The 21,216-nt window shown below is 36.9% G+C and overlaps 1 protein-coding gene across 1 annotated transcript in view; it reads left to right on the top strand.

Moving 5' to 3' along the window:
* Positions 1 to 21,216, top strand: part of LOC140336023 (contactin-associated protein-like 5) — a 221,896-nt gene that overhangs the window by 191,388 nt on the left and 9,292 nt on the right. The window contains exons 17-19 of the mRNA XM_072419077.1: positions 4,483 to 4,701; positions 6,023 to 6,262; positions 8,103 to 8,327. Coding sequence (XP_072275178.1) covers positions 4,483 to 4,701; positions 6,023 to 6,262; positions 8,103 to 8,327 — 684 coding nt within the window. The remainder of the gene's footprint in view (positions 1 to 4,482; positions 4,702 to 6,022; positions 6,263 to 8,102; positions 8,328 to 21,216) is intronic.

Below are 21,216 nucleotides of genomic sequence, written 5' to 3'. Positions count from 1 at the left end.
GCTTAGATATGAATTCTCTTGAAAAAACACACTTCAATTCCTCCTTTCACCTTTACTCCATAGAATTGTATCATTTGTTAAATTTTTGCAGTTTTGTCCAAAGAAAAAAACCTCAAGTTTTGTTTAATCCAGGTCATGATGCAAGAAAACATTTTTTTACCAATGCCTTATTTGAAGGTCACGTTGAGTACATTGGGCTGCAACCCACCAAAGCCTGACAAGGCCCAGTAAAATTCTAGAAGACCCTCAAGGACAAAGCAGAATATTTAGATATCATTGAGTAAATGAAAGAACACACAGTATATTTTGTAGATGAGACTTTCGTGTTCTTCTAAACATGAATATAAAGTGAAGACTTAGACACTCAGTTGGGAGTCTTCAATCTCAATATTATTCAATAATTTCATTTTTATTATATTTTGATTATACTATCAGCAGTTAATTATTCAGCTGTGGATAAACTGCTAGTGTGTGAGAAAATGTCAGGATATTTTTCTTATCTTCACACCTTTTCAATATCATATTTTTGGAAATAGTTTAGGTGATAACATTATATCTCAGGGCTTTAGAAACACCTGGCACAATGGTAATATTTAAACGTCCTTTTAATCTGTTTATTAAAGGTGTGAGGAGAACAATCTGTTGCTTTCTAATGCTTTTTCTACTAATTAGTCCATGGAGACTGCCAAAGAAAAAAAAAAAAAAAAAAAAAAAAAAAAATATACATGTATATATATATTTATATAGATATATATATAGATATGAAAGTTACTTTTTCTTGGCTAAATTAGAGAGTCTTATTCGTGTGCTAGAGCTTTGTAAATTGTGGCTAATTGCCGTTGTGGTCTGCTGCAGTGCATGTATATTTCCTTCTTCTGCAGTATTGTGTTAGTGCCCTTTTTGGACCTGCAGGTTTTCCACTCCCAGGTAGACATCAATCTGTATCTGTGCATCCAGGAGAGGTAAACAACTTTGTTAGCATACACATTCTCGTTCAGCTGTGGCACAGAACACCTTGCACAACATGTTGCTTCTGGGAATCAAAATACCTAAAACAACATTCAACCCTAGTAGTAGATCAGTGTTTCTTGACCTGAGTTCTATAGAATCATGGGGTTCCTCTAGAGGTGGCAAGGTGTTCGTTCCTTGAGCAATGAGCAACTTGTACCTCTCGGGTCAGTTTAGGGGACACCAATGGTCTTTTTGGCTATCTGTAAGGGTGACTGTAGGGCAATGTAACAGGAGTTCTTCTCACTGAGCACCATGCTAATGTACTGTGATCTGTGGATATAATAATTATAGCAGGGGTTCCTTGAAGACCTAAAGGTTATTTCAAGGGTTTGAAGTTGAGTAGGTAGCCAAAGATTTACATAGAAAAGAAAATACCCCTTCATTCTTGGGTGGCTTGTCTTCCTTGAGGTTTGACTTAAACATTAGGCTTGATGAACTTTGAAGTTTACTGACCCTTCATGAACCTAACCTGGGCAATTTTGTTCTTGTTATCTTGTTTCCTACTTGATCCAGAAAAAAAAGTTTTTATTTTTCATATTTCTGCCTTTTCTTTTCTGTCATTACTTTCAGAAACGTTTTTTTATTATTTAGTATCAGAGCAGCCCCTTTAGTATGTCCCAATATTTTGAAAGTTTTGGGCAGAGATGCTCCCCACACCCCATGTACAGTATTGGATTTGTTTATTTTCTGTACCTCAGTTAAGTATCTTGACCTTTTAGGTTACTGCAGGAAGACAAGCTTCACAAATAACAATCTAGGCAGTGTGATGAATGCGTTTTCTAAATTTCCCTTGTAATGATTATTATGTGTTGTTTTTTTAATTGGTGCAAGCTTATATTTGCAAGCCTAAATCACTTACAATGAAATGACATCAGCCCCGACAGTAATGACACTCAACTTGTAAAAACACAAAAAAAATAATAATGTTGCTGCATTTGAATAACAACCTTTCAGAACCTCATAATAATAACATAATGAACACAATTTAACAAATAGTGCCAAGTCGGAGCAGATTTATCGTGTGATTCGTTCTGTGTGCTGCGTGGGAGGGAGAAAGAACATTTTGGAGTTAATTTTTTTTTTCTTGATCCTTCATAAATTGCTCATCAAATGTTTTATGCTAAAGTGTCAAAACTGAAGACAGCAACACGAATTGCAATATAAAACTTCTTGGAAAGTCATTTAAAAGTTGCAAATGTTTTGTGCAACCTGAAATACTAAGTCCTTTTGACATTTTTTAGAAAATGCCAACATCAAATGGCATTCAATTTATTTTTAGGCAAACCTGCCAAAATAACTGGATAGGGCAGCTTTTACTTCCTTTGTACTTTCTGAGCAGCTGACCTAGAGCAATTATGGTGCAAGCATCCTGAGAACATTTGCTTTATAATAATGTAATGAGTCATATGAATTTGAAAGGGATAAGTCAAAATGTAGGCCTGACAGATAGGGATGGGTGAATGTGCCCCAGTTTGGTCCATTTTTTTAACCTAAGAACCACTAGAAGGCACTTTAAATTGCTAAATTGTGTGTGGTGGGAGCCCTAAGAAGGTCCAAGGCGCAGATTCTAAATAAAAGTCTGGTCTTCTCCAGAGCCTCCAGTGGTGAGGGTGTTGCACTGCAGACTGTTACCAGGTTGCAGTCCTTGGGCACACCAGGGTGGGCAGAACCAAATCAACAGGCAAAAGAATAGTCAATATTAGCCAGGGTCGAGGCAGGCAGCAAATTGGCAAGGTCAGAATACAAAGTAAGGGGTCTAGTACCATAAAGCAACAAATAGAGACAGAAGACATGGGGGTTACTGGGAGACACAGGGGGATGAAAGAAACACAGGAAGACGCTCGGGACACTGAAACAGCAAAACAGAAACTGCACAAGGGAACAGAAGTTTGGACAACAAGGGGTTAGAACGGGAACTGTACTGGGAAACACACAATCAAAAAAGAGCTCAATAAGAAAATGCACTGCACAGGAGGTCTATAGTAAAAGATCTCAAATTCTTTAAATACTACTTTTATGCTGTATATCTTTAAACATTGTAGTAATCATCTTTTCAGACTCTTCCAGGCATGGCCAGAAAGGAAGGGGGAGCAAGCATGTGCCCCACCTTTCTGTATCATATCAGGTATCATATCAGGCTTTCCCTCAACATTGGGGGGTCACATAGTTGAGGGGAAGGACATCTTTTTACATTCTGTCCCCAAAAGTAGACGTAGGTGTTTGTTAGGGGAGCTTGTGGTAGAATCTGCAAGTCTCTTTAAAAAAAGAGAACTTCCAGATATCCACCCCTCACACAAGCACTGGAAAGGTAAATTAAGGGTCCCTTAGTTAGATAACTGTTAAAAAACATATAGACCATGTGAAATGAAAGAAAAAAAAACACAACAGGCATTTAACAATTTCTAAAAATTATCTTTGTTTATGTTGCCCTATGATTTTTCCACGGAATCCATGGAGATTTAGTTGACCGCAGAAATCGCATTTCAAAAATATTTAACATTAATTTGAAAAAACATTTAAAATGAAATATCCACTGTCTGTGTACTGCAGATTGAACAGTATTGTCACCCCATTAACGGAACTGGAAAATTAATGGATGTGCTGGAAGAAACAACAAGTAATAAAACAGCAAAATCTGCTGAAAGAATGTAATTTACATTGTGTCATTTTCCTGTGATTACTCTGTAAAAAGTGTGTGCAAATAGTGTTTATTTCCTAGTGAATCGCAAGCTTAGGAAAAATATGTTGTCTGACTAAAAACTTTAGTTTAAAAACTAGTTTATGGAGAATTTTTAGTTAACAGTAAACAAATATCTATAGAAAAGTACATAATGTACAGTAGATGCATGCTAAATGCATAGAAGCAAGCGAAGAAGAATATTTAGTTAAATTAATATCTTGCCATGAGAGTCATCCCTGCAATCCTAATAAAACTCCATTAATCTATGCAGAGAGAGTTGAGCACATATCAGAGATTGAACAAAATGTCTAATTTGTAGATATGAGAAAAACATTGAATTTGGAGTGGTATGATGTTCCTTGAAGCAATTAAAAGAATAAGTACCCTGTAAGGAGAGAAACAAAGCAAATGAGGTTAGACCATGTTGAACCCACCAGAAGAAACACTTGGGATCCACTTGTGAACACTATTCTATAAAAAAAAAGGAAATGTAAAAAAATTGTCTAATAACTTTTATTGTTAGTAATATATTATAATATTGTTTTATAATTTTGTAATTTATCTTTCTACTTTAGCCTTAATGTCCAAGACCAAAATAATAGATTGTGATTGGGTGGTGAAGATTATTTATGTATATATATGTATATATATATATATTTTTTTTTTCATTGAGGTGTAAATAGAACATTAGTACAGTTTACTTTAATGCAAATCAGCAACTAAAATAAATAAACGTAAATCAATGAGACTAGATATTGATCCCGGCATTGATCATCTTGTGTACTTTACAGCTCCTTACCAAGTGACGTTTTCATTTGATGCGGGAAATGGGCCTGTGGAGGTTTCTCTGCAGTCTGTCACGGCCCTAAATGATGGTCAGTGGCATCATATCAGATCTGAGAGAAATATTAAGGAAACCAGCCTCGTTGTGGATAGCCAGCCCAGAAAAATGGTACAAACTCCATTCGATGGGCGTCTCCGACCACTGCTTAATGCCCAACTCTATGTAGGTAAGTTCTGATTGCCTATCAATCAATTAATCAATTCTGATACTAAGAAGAATCCAGAAGAGTCTTGTTAGGTGTATTTTTCTTCCTTCATTTCTTCTCTCTCTTCCTTCTCTTCCTTTTCTCCCTTCCTTCTCTATTCTCTTTCTCCTTTCCTTCCCACCTTCTCTTCCTCTTCCTTTTCTCCCCCCCTCCCTTCCTTCTCTCCCTTCCTTCTCTTCCCTCTCTCCCTTCCTTCTCTTCCTTCCTTCCTTCATTCTTCTTCTTTATCTCTCTTACGTCTCTCCCTTCCCTTTCTTTCTTCTTTCTTTCTCTTCCTTCTCTATCTTCCTTCCCTTCTCCCTCCCTTCTCTTCCTTCCTTCTCTCCCTTCATTCTCCTACTTAATTCTCGCCTTTACTTCTCTGACTTCTCTCCCTTCCTTCCCTCCTTCTATCTCCATGTTCTTAGTTTTTAGACAAGTTGGTTGTTTCTGTAAAAATGGGTTATAACACGCAGCTATTCACAGAATACAATTCATACTTCGGCACCACAACACAGCTGAGTCATATGCCACCGGAACAGAAATAAATATTTCAGCATGAATATCAGACATTTGCATTTTAAAATTAGAAAGTTGAACATATTTCCAGAAACATTGTACCTATTATTGTACGTGTTAAGTTGCTTTAAATTTAAGATAAACCTTCACTTTGCCTAATCAAGGGAAATATTCAATTAAGTTAATTTACATTATTTTATTCTAACTTTTCTGTTTGCTTGTCAGAGTGCATTATCCAGTACTTCCAGGTATGGGGGACCCATGTGACTCTCTCACACATTGCATAACAAGGTGTCTAAGCAGTCAATCAATAAACTTGTAGACTGACATGCAGGAATAGGGGAAGGCTTCTTAGTTCTGTGTAAGCACCAATCAGGACAGCTAGAAGCTTACACATGGATTATTTACCTTGGCTCTAGCAATAGACATGAGCAGATAGGCAATGCACAGAGATATGTAAAGATTCGGAGGAATATGTATTTTTTAATTAAATCATTGCATGTACTATAATTATAGCTAACATAAATGCCAGAATATGCTTTACTAGGAGCCGCAATCTCTATCAGAGCAGGATTTAGATAAGAGAAGGAACAGACAATCAGTCAGGGCTTAGCCCTATTGTGCCATCCCAAGGGTATGTACATATATCAGATGATTCTCACCCGATATGAGTGGTCAGTCTCATCTCAGGTGAGACATGTGTATAGAGGTCGCCCATCATCATTCATGGAACTGTCCTGATGGGATTGCTATCAGAGGTTGATTTTTACATTCTTTCCTTTAGGTGGGACAGTGTCTAGGCAGAGGGGTTTCGTTGGATGTATTCGCTACCTCCAGTTGAACGGACAGACCTTGGACCTGGAGGAAAAGGCAAAAGTGACCCTAGGAATCAGACCGGGCTGTCCTGGCCACTGCAGCAGTTACGGGAACTTGTGCCACAACAATGGAAAGTGTGTCGAGAAACGCAATGGATACACCTGCGACTGCACAACCTCTGCCTTTGAGGGACCCTACTGCAAGAAAGGTGAGGAGTTCATTACCGTTAGTAGAAGAAGTAGACTGATTTAGGTTGCAGTGATTCTGCAGCATAAGGCATTAGAGGCAAATCTATTTAGCAAATCATTACCAGGCTGACATAGATGATGCGCAGCATTCACATTGGCTTGTGATTGTTTTGGGATCCTGAGTGTTAGGAACAACAAATAATAGATCCTGAGTTTTAGGAACAACAAATAATGTAGTAATTGGAGATAACGAAGTAGAGACAAGTGGTAATTATTTGTTGTGAATGTTATTGAGGAAATAGACAGACAAATGCAGGTTAATATTGGTCAGGGTCGGTCAAATTCAAAAATATATGTTTATTATGTCATGTGGCTAAACGTGATCCACCATCATAAATGTGCTTGGAATTTTACAAGAGCAGAATTTAAATGGGAAACTTTTGCATGTATTTCAAATAGCAAGAACACCCAATTGACTATTGAATAACTCATCATTACATTATAGAAAAGAACCTTACTCAATACAGATGTGACATGTGAAATATTTCCAAACTACCTATTGTTTGCAAACCAACTCCATGTACCTAATTAATAATTAAACAGCATCATATACAAGTATGGAAGCTTAGGCGTTTGGGGAAAAATGTCTTGCTTTTTAGCCAAAATTCCAAAAGTTGGCAAAATACAGCATTGACATTTTTAACAGATACAAAGTGCACAGCCTTATTTTGACTTACTTTTTAATTATATTTGTGATTATTTTGGAATGATTAACTCTCTTGGAGATTGAAGAAATTAAAAAAAACGAGGTCTGTCTATGAAATAACAGGACTGATATAATACCTGAATTTTATTTATTTAAATGACAATTTTAATGTTTGTTCCCGTCAGTATTCTCTACATTCACAAGTAAACACCAATGCCACCTTGTTTCCCACTAGTGGAAGGTGTGGAGCAGATCAGTTTCTGATATCTGATGTTTTTTCTTTACTTTATACCTTGACTCAATATGTGTTCCTTTAAGTATCGATTTCAATTTAGTAAAAGAAAAAAGTCCCAAGGTGACAAATCTGGTGAATATGGAGGATGTTCCTGCTTAGTAATGTGTTTGTCGGTTACAGAAAGTGCTGTGTGAGAAGGAGCATTGTCCTGATGAAGAATGAAACCATTTCCCACATTTCTGCCATCTTTTCCTGACTCTTTCTCTCAGCTTTGTCAGAACTTCCTTATAATAATGTTGGGTCACTGTTTTGCCTTCCGGAATCCATTCTACCAAAATGACGCCCTTCAAGGCACAAAACACGATGAGCATGGCTGTGATTTTGGACTTTTTTGATTCCTGGTGATGAAGGTGTTTCCAGTGACTGTGGTTTTGTTTCAGGGTCATACTGGAAGATCCGGGTTTCATGATGACTTTATGAAAAAGGTTCGGCTCCACCTCAAGTTGCAGAATGTCAGCGCAAATTTTCTTTGCGGCACTCTTTTTGCTCTGCTGTGAAATTTTACAAAAAATATCAAATTGAGGTGTTGCTCAACTTATATACTTCTCATGATTTCAGTACATGAGGGGAAACACAAGGGCATTAAATGGTGACTGACAACAAACTAAACACAAAGAGTGCCAGAGTTTTTGGTCCATGTTTGGAGAAATACATACATTCATGGCAAGACATCATAATCATCTCACTGCTTTTTTTAAGTGATAGACAGATTTAATAGATATACCTCATTTTATGAATACCACAGCCAAAAAAAAGTCTTTATCATGAATGATTTAACAACTGTTCACTTTAAAGTTATTATTTTAAACAAGAGATCTTTTTTTAAAAAATCCTATCTATATTTCTATTGTCTTTTTAGAGGTTTCTGCAATGTTTGAAGCTGGGACCTCGGTCACCTATGTTTTCCAGGAGCCGTATCCAGTGTCCAGGAATACTAGTGCGTCAGCCTCAGCTATATACGCAGACACAGTGATATCCAGGGAGAATATTGCCTTCAGCTTTCTTACAGCTCAGGCTCCGAGCCTCTTACTCTACATCGACTCCTTCTACCAGGACTACCTGGCCATACTGCTCTGCAAGAATGGTGAGTCTACTATGGAGTTCTCATGTATGAATGCTAGATTGTTGTCATTAGTGTTCATCAACAATGACAGTAGGTTCAAACAAGTACTATTCATTCTATGGAGAGGAAGGACAATTCTGCAATGAGTCATCATCTTAGGAAACATTAGCAGTTGAAAACTGTAGGTCACCTAGTGATCCAGAGGGATAGATTAGACTGGATTATAGATACCAGATTTTTGACTGGGATGGTCACAAATGTTCATCCTCAGGGAAGAAAAACTACCATCTCTACACACCTAAGAACTTGGAACACAACGTCAAGCAGATGGACCTCTGCACTGATATCAATAATCTAAAAAAAACCTCACGAAAATCACTTACTTTATTCCTGAATTTTACCTAATTGAAAATGCAGATGCCATTAAAACAGTGTTTATTGACCTTTTTAACACGGGAGAAACCCTTGAAATAACATTCAGGTTTTCAGGGAATCCCGGCTATAATTACAGTGGGAAGAATTCCTCTTACATTGCTGACCATTTGGAAGAATGTCACACTTATAGATAGCCAAAAAGCCCATTGGTGTTAGTACTAACTGAGCCGAGAGGTGCAAATTGGTTATTCCTCAAGGAGCCCCTATCAACCCTTGGAAGAACCCTAGGGTTCCAATGAAGACTGATTGAGAACCCCTGCACTAGCCAACCTCTTTCTTTCTTCTAAATATAAATGCAGTGGAGATTGAGATGACATTCAAGTGTGTGTCCATGCAATACACACAGTAACCCATTAACCTTTCTCTTACTTTCGGATTGAGTCGCAGCTTTTTTATACCACTTTGCTCCTGTAGAGAGAAACAATTTTTTACTCCTTATGATGTGCATACCAGACTTGTAAAATTCCCACAGGGGTAGCTGCTGTGGGCTCACTTCCATTTGATAAAATCTCATCCCTAAAATGGTCTCTTCAAGTACATGCAGTATGTTGGGAGGTTTTTGGGAGTCAAGCAAAATAATTGTTTGCTTGTTGAGCGGGAAAATGAATGTTAAGATAGATGGGATTCTGTAGACAAGCAAAATACTGGATCAGGCTGATAATGCTGCTGGAGGTTTCAGTGCTGTAGAGACTCAGTGCTGTCATCCCAAAGAGCAAGGTGAAAGCTCATTGAATATTTGGAAGACCTTTGTTCTTGCAGCATTTTTTAAGATATATAACATAGGTAATGTGTATGTAATGCAGAGATGTACATCTGCTTATGTTATGATGGGATGGCAAGTGCACTTTAATCACCACTATATTCTTAACAAATATCATAAAGTAAGGAATCGGGTTTTAGTAGGGATAAACCACAGTAGAATGTGAAACCATAGTGAAAAATATTGTCTGCTGATGAGATGACAGGTGCACTTTAACCGCCACCTCCACAGATATCATACAGTGAGAAGGCATTTTTCAGCAATCACATAACAGAATAGGAGTGGAGCTCTGAAACCTGCGGCTTATGAGATAAATATGTTAGTAGCTAAGTTGATTACCCCATCAACCGACAAGCTGAGAGCATCCACATAATTTCGTCAGCCAATCTCAAAACTCATTTGTTTTTGTGACAATTTACACACTTTTCTTGAGTTAGAATTAAAAGGCCTCCGAACAAGCAGGAGATCTGCTTTTTCATATCAGCAGATGCCTTTCCAACGAGCAAATTTACTAAATAAAAGTCCCCAGAGGGAGAGTGCTAATTAAGAAACAGGTTTCCAACCCAGCTGTTCAGAATTGCAAATGTTGGCTTTTCCATTTCATTTCTCTTTGGTGTGTAGTTTGATTGTTTTAAAGGGGCACCCTGAAAAGCACAAAGCACTGGCTGAGGGCTACATTTGTTCATCCAGGCATTGCTGTAGTGATGTCCTGCTGTGGTCTTGGAATCCCCTTCTTCTGTAAAGTCCTGTTTCTAAACCACATACTACCTGCTATTTGTATGTACAAAACCTTAATGTGCATTTTGTTCTTCATGGCCTTTTTATTATTAGTAGTATAATTATTATTAAACAGTATTTATATAGCACCAACATATTATTCAGCGCTGTACATTAAAAATTAGTTGCAAATGACAGACACATACAAACAGTGACACAGGAGGAGGAGAGGACCCTGCCCAGAAGAGTTTGCAATCTAAGAGGTGGGGAAAGTAGCAATCAATAGGAGGAGGGATATGGATTGGTGGGTGAATAGTGAGGGTTTAAGTGACAGAAGAAGATAGTTAGGTATGAAAATAAGCTCTTTTAAATTAACAGAAAATCGGAGCAAGCTGAATAGGACAAGGAAGACCATTCTAAAGAGTCAGGGCAGCCCAAGAATTGTCTGGGAGCCGTACGTGTGATGAGGTTATGAGTGAGGAAGTCATTAGTAGGACAATGGAGGAGCGAAGAGAACAGCTTGAGGAATATTTTTTTCAGTTTAGAAAGGACAGTTTAAGTGGGACAAGAGCTGTGGAGGGATTTGAGGGCAAAGCACAGGCAATGAAGAGAACTGGTGGTGGCAGGGATGTATAAGTCTAACTAAAGCTAGATACATTTTAGATAAATAAACCCTTCCGTAACCCTTTACTTACTTGAGTCCCCCATTACGTTACCTCTTCCAGTAGTAACCATCATCATCAAGTCATCTCCAAACTCTTTAGAACCCTTTGAGGATCTTTCTAGTATACAGCATGGGAAAGGTCCACATCATTGAGCAAGGCAGTGGTCACTAAAGGAGAACCCTTCCACTAATATATTACATACCTGCCATGTTTTATGACTGTGGTTTCAGACTTCAATACTTGAACCTACTGGGGCGATTTGCCAGAGATATTGGAAATGGGGTAGGTATTAGCAGAATGGCAAAAGCTTTAAACTTCCTAACATGAAACCACTGAGGTCATAAAACTGCATATAACATATATTATATAATTGGTTGTTGAGCTCAACCAAACAACACAAATGAATTAAATAGAAATAAGCATCTACAAAACCCCTAACCCAAGGTAGTTCAAGAGGAATGCAGATCCCCTTATAAAACCATAGGTTCCTATTTATATCTCCTTAACCAAAGGATGAATTCACACAAAGCATCAATAGAACAGCCACTGGTAGCCACTCCACCACCTTACCCTTTGCTATTTTTGGTGGCAGAAGTCTCACTCATTCAGGGGGTAAGTGCTTGCTGCTTTCAATAGTAGATGATAAGGGGTGGAGTGGCAGCTATACATTCCATAACCCCCTACAACTGCTTTTAATACTTAATTATCATGCAAAAAATAGTTTATATGTTTATATAATGTATATATATGTATGTATAATGTATGTATATTATATAATGTTTCTGAACTATTTTAAGCCTAAGAGATCTACATAGTATTGAATGCCTACTTCTTTATGGATGAGACAACTTCCAGAAACTAAGGTATTTAATCCCCTCAAGGGCTCAGTATATTTATATAATTAGGACATTCACTATCTAAATGACAACAACATCCAGCTCAGCAAGACCAAGACACAAAGCTGCCCACCTCCTATAGTTACCCCCACCCTGGTCAGTGTCTGGCTCTGCTTGATTGGAGTGGAGTACATTTCCTTTTGGGTTAATGGACAGTAATAAAAACCCTGGAGAAAATTAAATCCTGACACACTTGACCCAAAAGAAAACCAAGAGGACATATTTCAAGAATGCACAGCAGCAGAAATAGCTTGCTTGGATGTGATAAGAAATTAATTAGAATAATGCTTTCCCTAAATCTTAAGAAAAAATGTTGTGTATACAGAAATGTCTCACAACAATCCGTGCTCTGCGGTGCTAATAATGTTCACTAATGTCTGACCTCCTTTCTTTAATTAAGTTCTACCTTAATTGTTTTTTCTTGGAGCTCATTAATGCTCTGTGCTCAAAGACATGAACATTTCAATAAATTTAAATCGCAGTGTTAATCATTTTAATTGTTTAGCTGCACACAATTTTAATCTTGAAGAGAGTTCTTTCATTTGACTTCCTGAACAATTGGGGAATTTATGGACGTTTTGTCCATGAGCTGACACAATGAATTTTAAAAGATTATGCAAGTGAGTGAGTTGTGTTCTTGGATAAGGATTGTTTTTTTTTTTTGTTATTTGAGTGCACATCCCTATTTTCCATAGTTGCCACAAAATATGGAATCAGAATATCTTGATCGTTTACAGTCCAGCAGCAACTGCTAAACAATCAGGGGTTGGAGTTATTGAATAAAGTAAACTTTAAAACTGAACTCCTTCTAGTTGGTCCCTCATGTCAGTTAAAACTGAAATATTGGGAAGTTTCTTCATTGAAGGAATCCACTAGGTCTCTTCTGCAATTAAACAAACATACCTGTCTGTTTGCAACACTTTCTCTATATCAGTGTTTCTCAACCAGGGTTCCTCCAGAGGTTGCTGGGGGTTCCTTGAGCAATGAGCAGTTTGTATCTCTTAGGTCAGTAAGTAAGTAAGTGACACCAATGATCTTTTTGGCTATCTGTAAGGGTGACATTCTTCCCACTGGCCAGCAATGTAAGAGGCATTCTTCCCACTGACCACCACATTAATATACTGTGTGCTGTGAATATAGTAATTATATAGGGGCTCCCTGAAGACCTGAAAGCTTTAACAAGGGGAACCCCTATATAAAAAGGTCAAGAAACACTAGTCTATTGTGTATATTATATCAACATCCAACATAACTGGCTACCAGTATTGAATGAACTCCCTTGTGCATGTGGCCTTGCCAATCAATATGGCCCAGGAAAGGACAAAGATGTTGGCACCAGCGAATAGGAGAATAGAGGTCAGTTTCTCAACCAGAGGTCAGTAGTTAAATAATTGTGCACAAACAAATAAAGAAACATAGCCTGTTAATATTTTATTATGTACATTCATTTCCAAAATGTACTGTTTTACCTTTTTGATAAGCTAAAAAAAAACATGAAACATGTAAATACAAAATAATGATAATTCTGTTTGGCATCTCTGACCACTGAACTTGGTTTATAAACACTGTTGTAAACCAGAGAATCAATTTCTGACAGCGTTTGCTGTTATTTTGACAGCAGGGACTTGCCAATAACATATATTGTACTCTTTTTTGAGGATCTTTTGGGTGTATGTAGCCTACACAAAAAATTAAAAAAAGCACACATCTGCCTGCTCACCATACTAGTTCAGTCCTAAATATTGTTCAGCACGAACTGCATTAAACTTACAGCTGTATCAAACATGGTAATATTTTATAAATGTATTTGATGATATATTTTTTATTTAATAAGAAATAGTTCCATACATTTAGTTTAATAAGTCAGCTAATTATGCTGATATAAGAAACCAATTTAAACTGCAGAAGAGAAAATAAACATTAATTAATCACTGGTGACATTAAACTTTCAGCTCCCTACAGGGTCATTGCAGAGGTTGGACGTGGGCGAGAAAGGGGAATCATCTTTACTTCCGAGACCCCAGTTGCAAGTGTTGCTTTAGAAATTGGTTTAGTTATTCTTCATATTATTATTGCCTTTTATCATGGCAAAATGAAACCACCAGTATTGAAAAGCCTGACTTTTGCTGTCATGCTGGAGTGAAGACCTCTGTGTTCTCTGTGTAGAAGCAGTTGTCCTTCTGCAGAAATCCACGAACATCCAACATCCTTTTATTTCCTTTGTGGGTAAACCTAATTGTTGTTGTTCTGTTTAGCTGGCCCTGCTAATCTCATGTTCATGCCTTGGTGTAAAACCAAGATTGGGTTTATTGTTATGGATTTGAGGTTTTCTGTGTTACCCCCTGTCCAATAGAATTCCACTTAGGTTCTCCCTATATTAGGATACCGAGGAATTCCCTATAGTAATTAATAATGAGCAGCAAGCACATAATCATATATGGGTAATACATTATTTCCAAAAACATGTTCTTACTTTGATCAAATGTATAATATACAGCAAGACTGTGTAGTGGCTGCTGGAGAATGTCACTATTTCTGGCTGAACACTAGAGGGCAGCAGAGAAGTTGCATTCTCAGTGTACTGCCTATAGAAAAACTCAATGTCAAATGATTCCTTGCATTTTGTGTCATGGATGGGGGTGGTCACACTTGTAGCATGAGCTCTCTGCAGCACAATGGGGTGGCTACAAATGATGACATAGAGCATGAATGGTAGCCACAGCAATTAAGAACATGCATCTCTCTACAAAGGATAGAGGGGTTTATGGGGGGTATTTCGACAGAAGAGAAAAATTAATTAATTAAATTGACTTTACTAACACTGGAAAATATTCTGTGGTCAGGTGTCAGAACAAACAGCAAATCTCTGTAAAAAATAAGTTTTATATACTATTTACCTCATTTTAAAAAAGTGCTAAATATTTTGGGCAAGAGCAACCAATAGCAAAAACCAGTCATGCAGATGAATCCCAATGGGTCAAGGAGTCCCAGATCAGCTTTTTTTCCTGTGGTTCATTTGACCTGTTAATTATACAGCAGTGGCAAATGTTGTGATTAAAAAAGAAAACAAAAAAACAATAAAAAAACAGAATATAAATTGGGAGGACACCTGGCATATATCTCACATAATAATTAGCTGATCTGGGGCTCCTTCACTCATTGGGATTCATCTGTGTGTCTTCATAATTGTCACCAGGACCCCAGAGTAGAGAGGCACCGGGAACAAAGGTGTTCAGGTGTTGATTAGGTCCACAGAGACCCCAACATTATTATCCACTTTCAGAAGTATTGTAAACTAAGTGTAAAATGCATGATAGTAAATAACTCAATAACAATTATATGTTAGTTATCTTTTCATTATTTGAATATGAGAATAATTAATAAAAAAGTTAACCAACCCCTGACCATCCATAACATATATGGACTCATTGGACAACCCATGAGCAATAATTTGGAGCCCCTATCCATTATTTTACATTGGTCCATATGGCTGCATTTCTCTGTTCTTCCTTAAGGAAAATGGTCAGATTTGAACATTATTTACATTTCTAGGGGCCAAAGAGGCAACTTCTAACTGATCATTCTGGGATATGGTCACTATATCCAGTCACCCAGTCCTCATATGTTCCTTAGTTTTCCTTCATTGATCCCCCCCGCCTGCCCATGTTTCTGTTTGATCTTGCACACCTATAATTTTAGCTTACAATTTTATTTTGTCATTCGTTTGTTTTTGACGGTATTTATAAACTCTGCACTGTATTCAGTGTTTATTTTGTAATATCTGCAGTTTAGGCATACTTTTCACCTAATTTTTTACATAAAAGGGTGGATAACCCTTTATTATAAGGGAAAAATGTGTTTTTTTTAATACTTTTTGTACATTTGAAGAGTAGACTCTGCAGCTGTAAAGACTGGACAGGAAACCCAGAGACATACGTTACTTATCTCAGTAAGATGCAGCCTGCTCCTTCTGCACATGCCCGATGTACAGCAGGGGCTGTCCTGTAATGTAAAAAAGTGCTAATCTTGTACATGTGCAGTGAGATTAACACTTTTTTTGTGTATATTTGCCATAAGGCACGTCACCCAATCACAGTGTGAGATTGGGTGACATAGGAAGGAGAACCTGGAAGAAGATGGTAGCGCCCAGTGTCCAGCCCTCGTCAGAAAAAAGGAAGATGGAACAGCGCAGGACTGACTGGACTAGGATGGCAGGGGGATGAGGGCTTTCCGCTATAAAAGTAAGTGTACTATTTAGGTGAATCTTTCTGTATTACAACATATAGTTTTATTATTATTTGTCTGATTTAAAAAAAAAAAAAAAAAAAAAGCAATATGGAGTTCCCCTCCCCCTACACACACACATCATTTGATTTATAATGGCAACTACGCCTATGTAAATAATGAATGAATAAGTGAACATTACAGGGGTTGTAACAAACCATATAACATGAGCAAAAATGCTAACGATGCTTTTCTTCAAATAGCTTAATGCTTTTTTTGTTTACTTGAAAACATAATGTAACTTCTGCAAGCTAGAGTTGAGACTTAAATAAAACCGGTCAATAACTTGTGTACTTATGATGTTGTTTTAAGAAAGTAACTTAGACAGGAGTCCCCAATAAGGATTCAGCAGCACTGATGCATTTCACCCTAAATGAGTTATGTCATAAAGGCTTGGTGCAAAAACATTCAGGAGTGTTCAGCATTGTTGTCACCTTGCAACATATGTGCCCAATTTGCACAGTTTTAGGCTTTTTTTCAAATGGGTAGGTAATAGTGGCACCGCTGTCTTTTCTCTCAACCAGTGCTCAATGTCCCAATGTCCTAAAAAGAACGGGAGCAGTTGAAAAGCCCTTTTTCTACAAGTGCTACATTGGCAGTGTATCTGCAATGCATTTTGTTAGATGCTGAACTACTTTCATAGACTCCAATAGAGTCGCTTCCAACCACATTTCTGCATGCGTTCTGGAGGTCAGCAGATGACTTTTGAAATCTGTTGCAACACGTAGCTAGAGAACCATATTTCTTACTAGAGTCTTTCATCAAACACCCATGGGTGCATTTTAATACCTTCCCCCTACCATTCTCCAGTGGTTGAAACTTAGCACTCAGGTGGGATTGTCAAGCCCTATGTTTAGCTTTACATTTTATGGGATTTGCAAACAAAAAAAAAAAAAGCTACAAATCATGCCATGAAATAATAAAGTCTTGCTAATCCTATAAAACAATCAGCATTGCCACATCCCACCTAAATAGTTAGAGTAAAAAAAAAGCTACAAATCATGCCATGAAATAATAAAGTCTTGCTAATCCTATAAAACAATCAGCATTGCCACATCCCACCTAAATAGTTAGAGTAAATCAGGGTAACATGTATGTTGGGACCTTAAAGGCAACTAAGTAAAAACAATATTAATGTATCCAATATTAAGCAAAATTTAGCTGCTGCTGCCATTTGCAAGGCAGCAGCTTAATGTTGTAATGACGCTAGTTATATCTTTAGGTCAGAAACTGCAACAGTTTGCAAGGATTTGGCTGAGGGAACCAATAAACAATGAATCAAGATGTCACAACAACAAAAATGTGTTTTTTTTACACCTATTTATACATGTGCATGCATTGTTTTCCATTATTTAACACATGCATTAAAAAACAAAATCATAAAGTAATCTAAAATCATTTAATTCAAAGCTGTTGAAAAAAATAAATATATTACTAAACAAATAAACCAAAAGAACAAACACCATGCAAACACAATAAATAATTACAAATGTCACTAGCTGACATGTATTGCCCATACCTACTGATTAAGATGTGCAAGTTTTAGAGAGGAGTAATTTACTTTTATTAATAAATTACAAAATTATCCTTGTGATATGACTTAAATGTTCCCTTGGGTACCAGGCTCCATTTTTGCCTTGGGTACCAGTAAAATACTGTTATTTACCATATTGCTGGCACCCCTGCAATCCAGGTTCTATGGGCTTTAGGGTTTTCATGCCATTTCATTACAATGTAGGACTGTATAAGCTGAAATTTCTATTGGACTTTAAGATGAAAATAAGGTTACATTTAGGGAACCACTCATGCAGAAATTGAATCAAATAGTAAGAGCAAACATGTCATTAATGTGTCTTTTCCCTCCTGTTGGTCTGAGGTTCACAGAATGGTATTACGATGCTGTGTGATTATATAATTATGTCCTTTTGCAGACATTGTAAGTGGCATTTGCAGGAAACAGAGTAAAGCCTGAATGAAACATGTTAAAAGGTGCTTTAAATCTCATTTTGTATCACAATGATATTAAGTGATTTGAAGCATAGATTTGTTTCACATTCTCTGTGTTTATCAGATTCTGGTATAACAAGATGTTAAATGTTACATTTTTCTTATTGTCAGATTGACAAGATCATGAAGCAGCGGCATCATTTTTCATCAGATATCTATTTCAAGGCCATCAAATCGCTCACACTGGGAAAAGTTTTAGGTAGGTCTTCAATGTGATGAAAGACATTAGATTTGAAGTGTTGATAGAAGAAGTTGTATGCTCTGTAGATGATTTTATGATGCTTGCATGTCCAGATGAAGCCCAAAAAGTAGTATGAATAGACCAGGACCTTGTGATGCCCGAAAAGCCCCTGTCTTAGTCAATCATTTGGCCCCTTCAAATTTTTGGTCCAGGCTTATCCCAGGGCATTATACACTGCCCCAGTGGAAATGAGGCTAAACCGTCTTCTGATATTAGGGTTTTGCCTTTTTTGTTTAACTGTCCGACACCAGAATGCCAGGGAACAATGTAGACATTTTTATTAAAAAACTGAATTTAAATTTTCTGGCTTAAAGTCAGAAAAGGGCATGGCCTAGTCTCAACAACTTCCTTTGCATATATTTATAGGGACTTTTTAGGCATCTCATCTATACAATCATACCAGCAAACTTTATTAACTAATTAAACCATATTCTAAAAAACCACAATGGTATATATTATCACATACATTGAGAGGGAACATCTGGAGGATCAAAATTGCAGTTTTTGGCAGTAGATGGGAGATCATCCTTTGGGGAACATGAGACCAGAGAACTGAGGAGAGAATAGATTACAAGATACAGTCTCTAGGAACCTACTTATTAGCTACTACAATCAGATTTGATCCCTCTCGTCCTCTATTTGTTTGCCCTTGTTGTGCTGATTTTATTAGGTGAAAAATGCTGAAAAGCAAATATTTGGAACAGTCTCTTGGTTGTCCTGAAGAGGATGACTCAGAAGAAGCAACTTCTTTCATCTGTTGTAAAAGAAGGAGCAACATTTTTTTAGATGTATTACCCATTGATGTCTTTATTATGAAATTATTGTTCAGCTTTCAGTCCTCATAGATAAAATGACATAGTCTATTAATATTAAAATGTGATATGTGTCACTGATTGTCAGGCTACATTTTAGTGATCCGTACTTACAATCATTTTCCTAGTCAGGTGAGATAAAAGGACTGGAGAAAATCATTCTATTGCCTGCTTGTCGTTTAGCTGTAGGGTGTTATGTCATTTTTATGGTGGAATATATGTACAGTGCTATTTTCCATGATCTGTACTTTTCCAAAAAAGCATGTGTCAGGAGAAAGTAAAACAATTGTGTGCCTTTAGGTTAATGTAACAAGAATACTTTTATATTTTTATTTACATGCTGGCCAAGACACTCATTGCAAGATATGTTTTTCTATTGTATTTATGCTTGTTTTTATTATGTTAGCAATCCAGTGATAGGAATTATACCATATAACCAAGCATTTGTGGATACCTAACCATCTTATCTTTGTAAGCTTGTTGGACATGTTGATATTAATTTGGAGTTGGCCTCATTGTCATTTGCCATTGTCATGGCCATGGCCAATTAATATAAAGTTGTCCACAAGATTCGACAAGATGTCGGAGTTTGTCTATAGAAGTTTGGGCCTTGGTTGGTTAATTCTCTCTTTACCATTTAAGTTGTAAGTTTAAGGACTTTAAGCTTAGAAAATGAATAGGTCTGTAGGCTTCTGGGAACACGGACCGAGTAAAGGATTCTTCTCCAATCCAATGTGCAATTTTATGACATTTTAGAAAATATGATGTAAAGAAGGAGAGGTGAGCCTCCTGTATAATACATTTCAGACAGCTTTTTGCATAGACTATAAAATAAACTGTAAATGATAGGAAGGTTTATGGAATATTAACACATATTGCTGATATTATTTACTTCAATCTGTACAAATTCACATTCATAGCTATAGCTACATGAAAAAGTGCCGGATACCTTTTTATATGAACCTGCTGCCTACGCACAATAAATTAGAATATTTTATGAACTGATATCCATAAAATGATATACAGTCTGCTATTTCTGTAAAAAAAAAAAAAAAATCTGGCACCCAACATTTTCCCTGTTTATTTACATCACATCACCCCAGTAAATGCAGCTGCACATTACAGCCCCATAGATGGTCTTTGCTCAATAGAGAGCCCCTTAGAAGTCAATGGGGCTATAATATGCAGATACTGTACATCTACTAGGACAAACATGATCTGTGGAATCTTGGTGCGTAAAGATCTCTGTAATAAAAGTGATAACTGCACTTTATTAAGTGTAAATACTGTAACATACAAAACCAAAACCAGACCACAAAAAGAGCCGGAGAACTGTCTGTAAGCGAGTGAAATAAAAATCTGAACAGGGAAGCAAAACTGATTACTGAGCAGCTGAAATTTATTGTTGATTAGGAGCGAAGTTTGCTGTAAGATATGTGAAGTTTATTAATATAAAATGGCATGTGGAGAGCCTGTGTTTACTGACAGAGTCATTTACGACATAAAAATAGATTTTAATGACAGAAAAAGTGCAAACGTGAGCCATGAGCTGGAGGCAGGTGGAATCAGAGGCAGAGATGTGGAATGAGGGCACCAGTGTTATCAGTGTCATATCAGTGTCATATCAGTGTCATATCAGTGTTACATTGATACAGTATGTTTCATTTCTTCAGCAATCTTAAAAAAGATATATAAATAAATAAATCATTTTATGCTCTTGAAGCTAACAGCAGATGCATGAATGTATGTACGATTGTAACAGAAATTGGTAAAATATAATATAAAAAGGAACACAATACGTAATGAACAGATTATCCACAATGCTTGGATGCCTGGTGGGAATGGATGATCCATTGGCTAAAGCAATATTCTTGATTTTATTACCTGGTTACCTGGTTAGAACATAGTTTCACCATCAACATTTGTGGTGTTTGGGGAAAATGTGTTGTTAGAATATGTCCAGAGTAATAATTTAAAAAGCATGTGGTTTTTCTGTAAATTGAAGCTTAAGCATAGGCTGGAAAATGTTTTTTTTTTTATTAAGGCAAAAGGGATTTTATTTACATATGGCAAATTAAGGGTATTAGTATCCC

This window comes from Pyxicephalus adspersus, chromosome 7 (genome assembly GCF_032062135.1).
Source record: "Pyxicephalus adspersus chromosome 7, UCB_Pads_2.0, whole genome shotgun sequence".
Lineage (NCBI taxonomy): Eukaryota > Metazoa > Chordata > Amphibia > Anura > Pyxicephalidae > Pyxicephalus > Pyxicephalus adspersus.
This window is presented reverse-complemented; position numbering and strand designations above follow the sequence as displayed.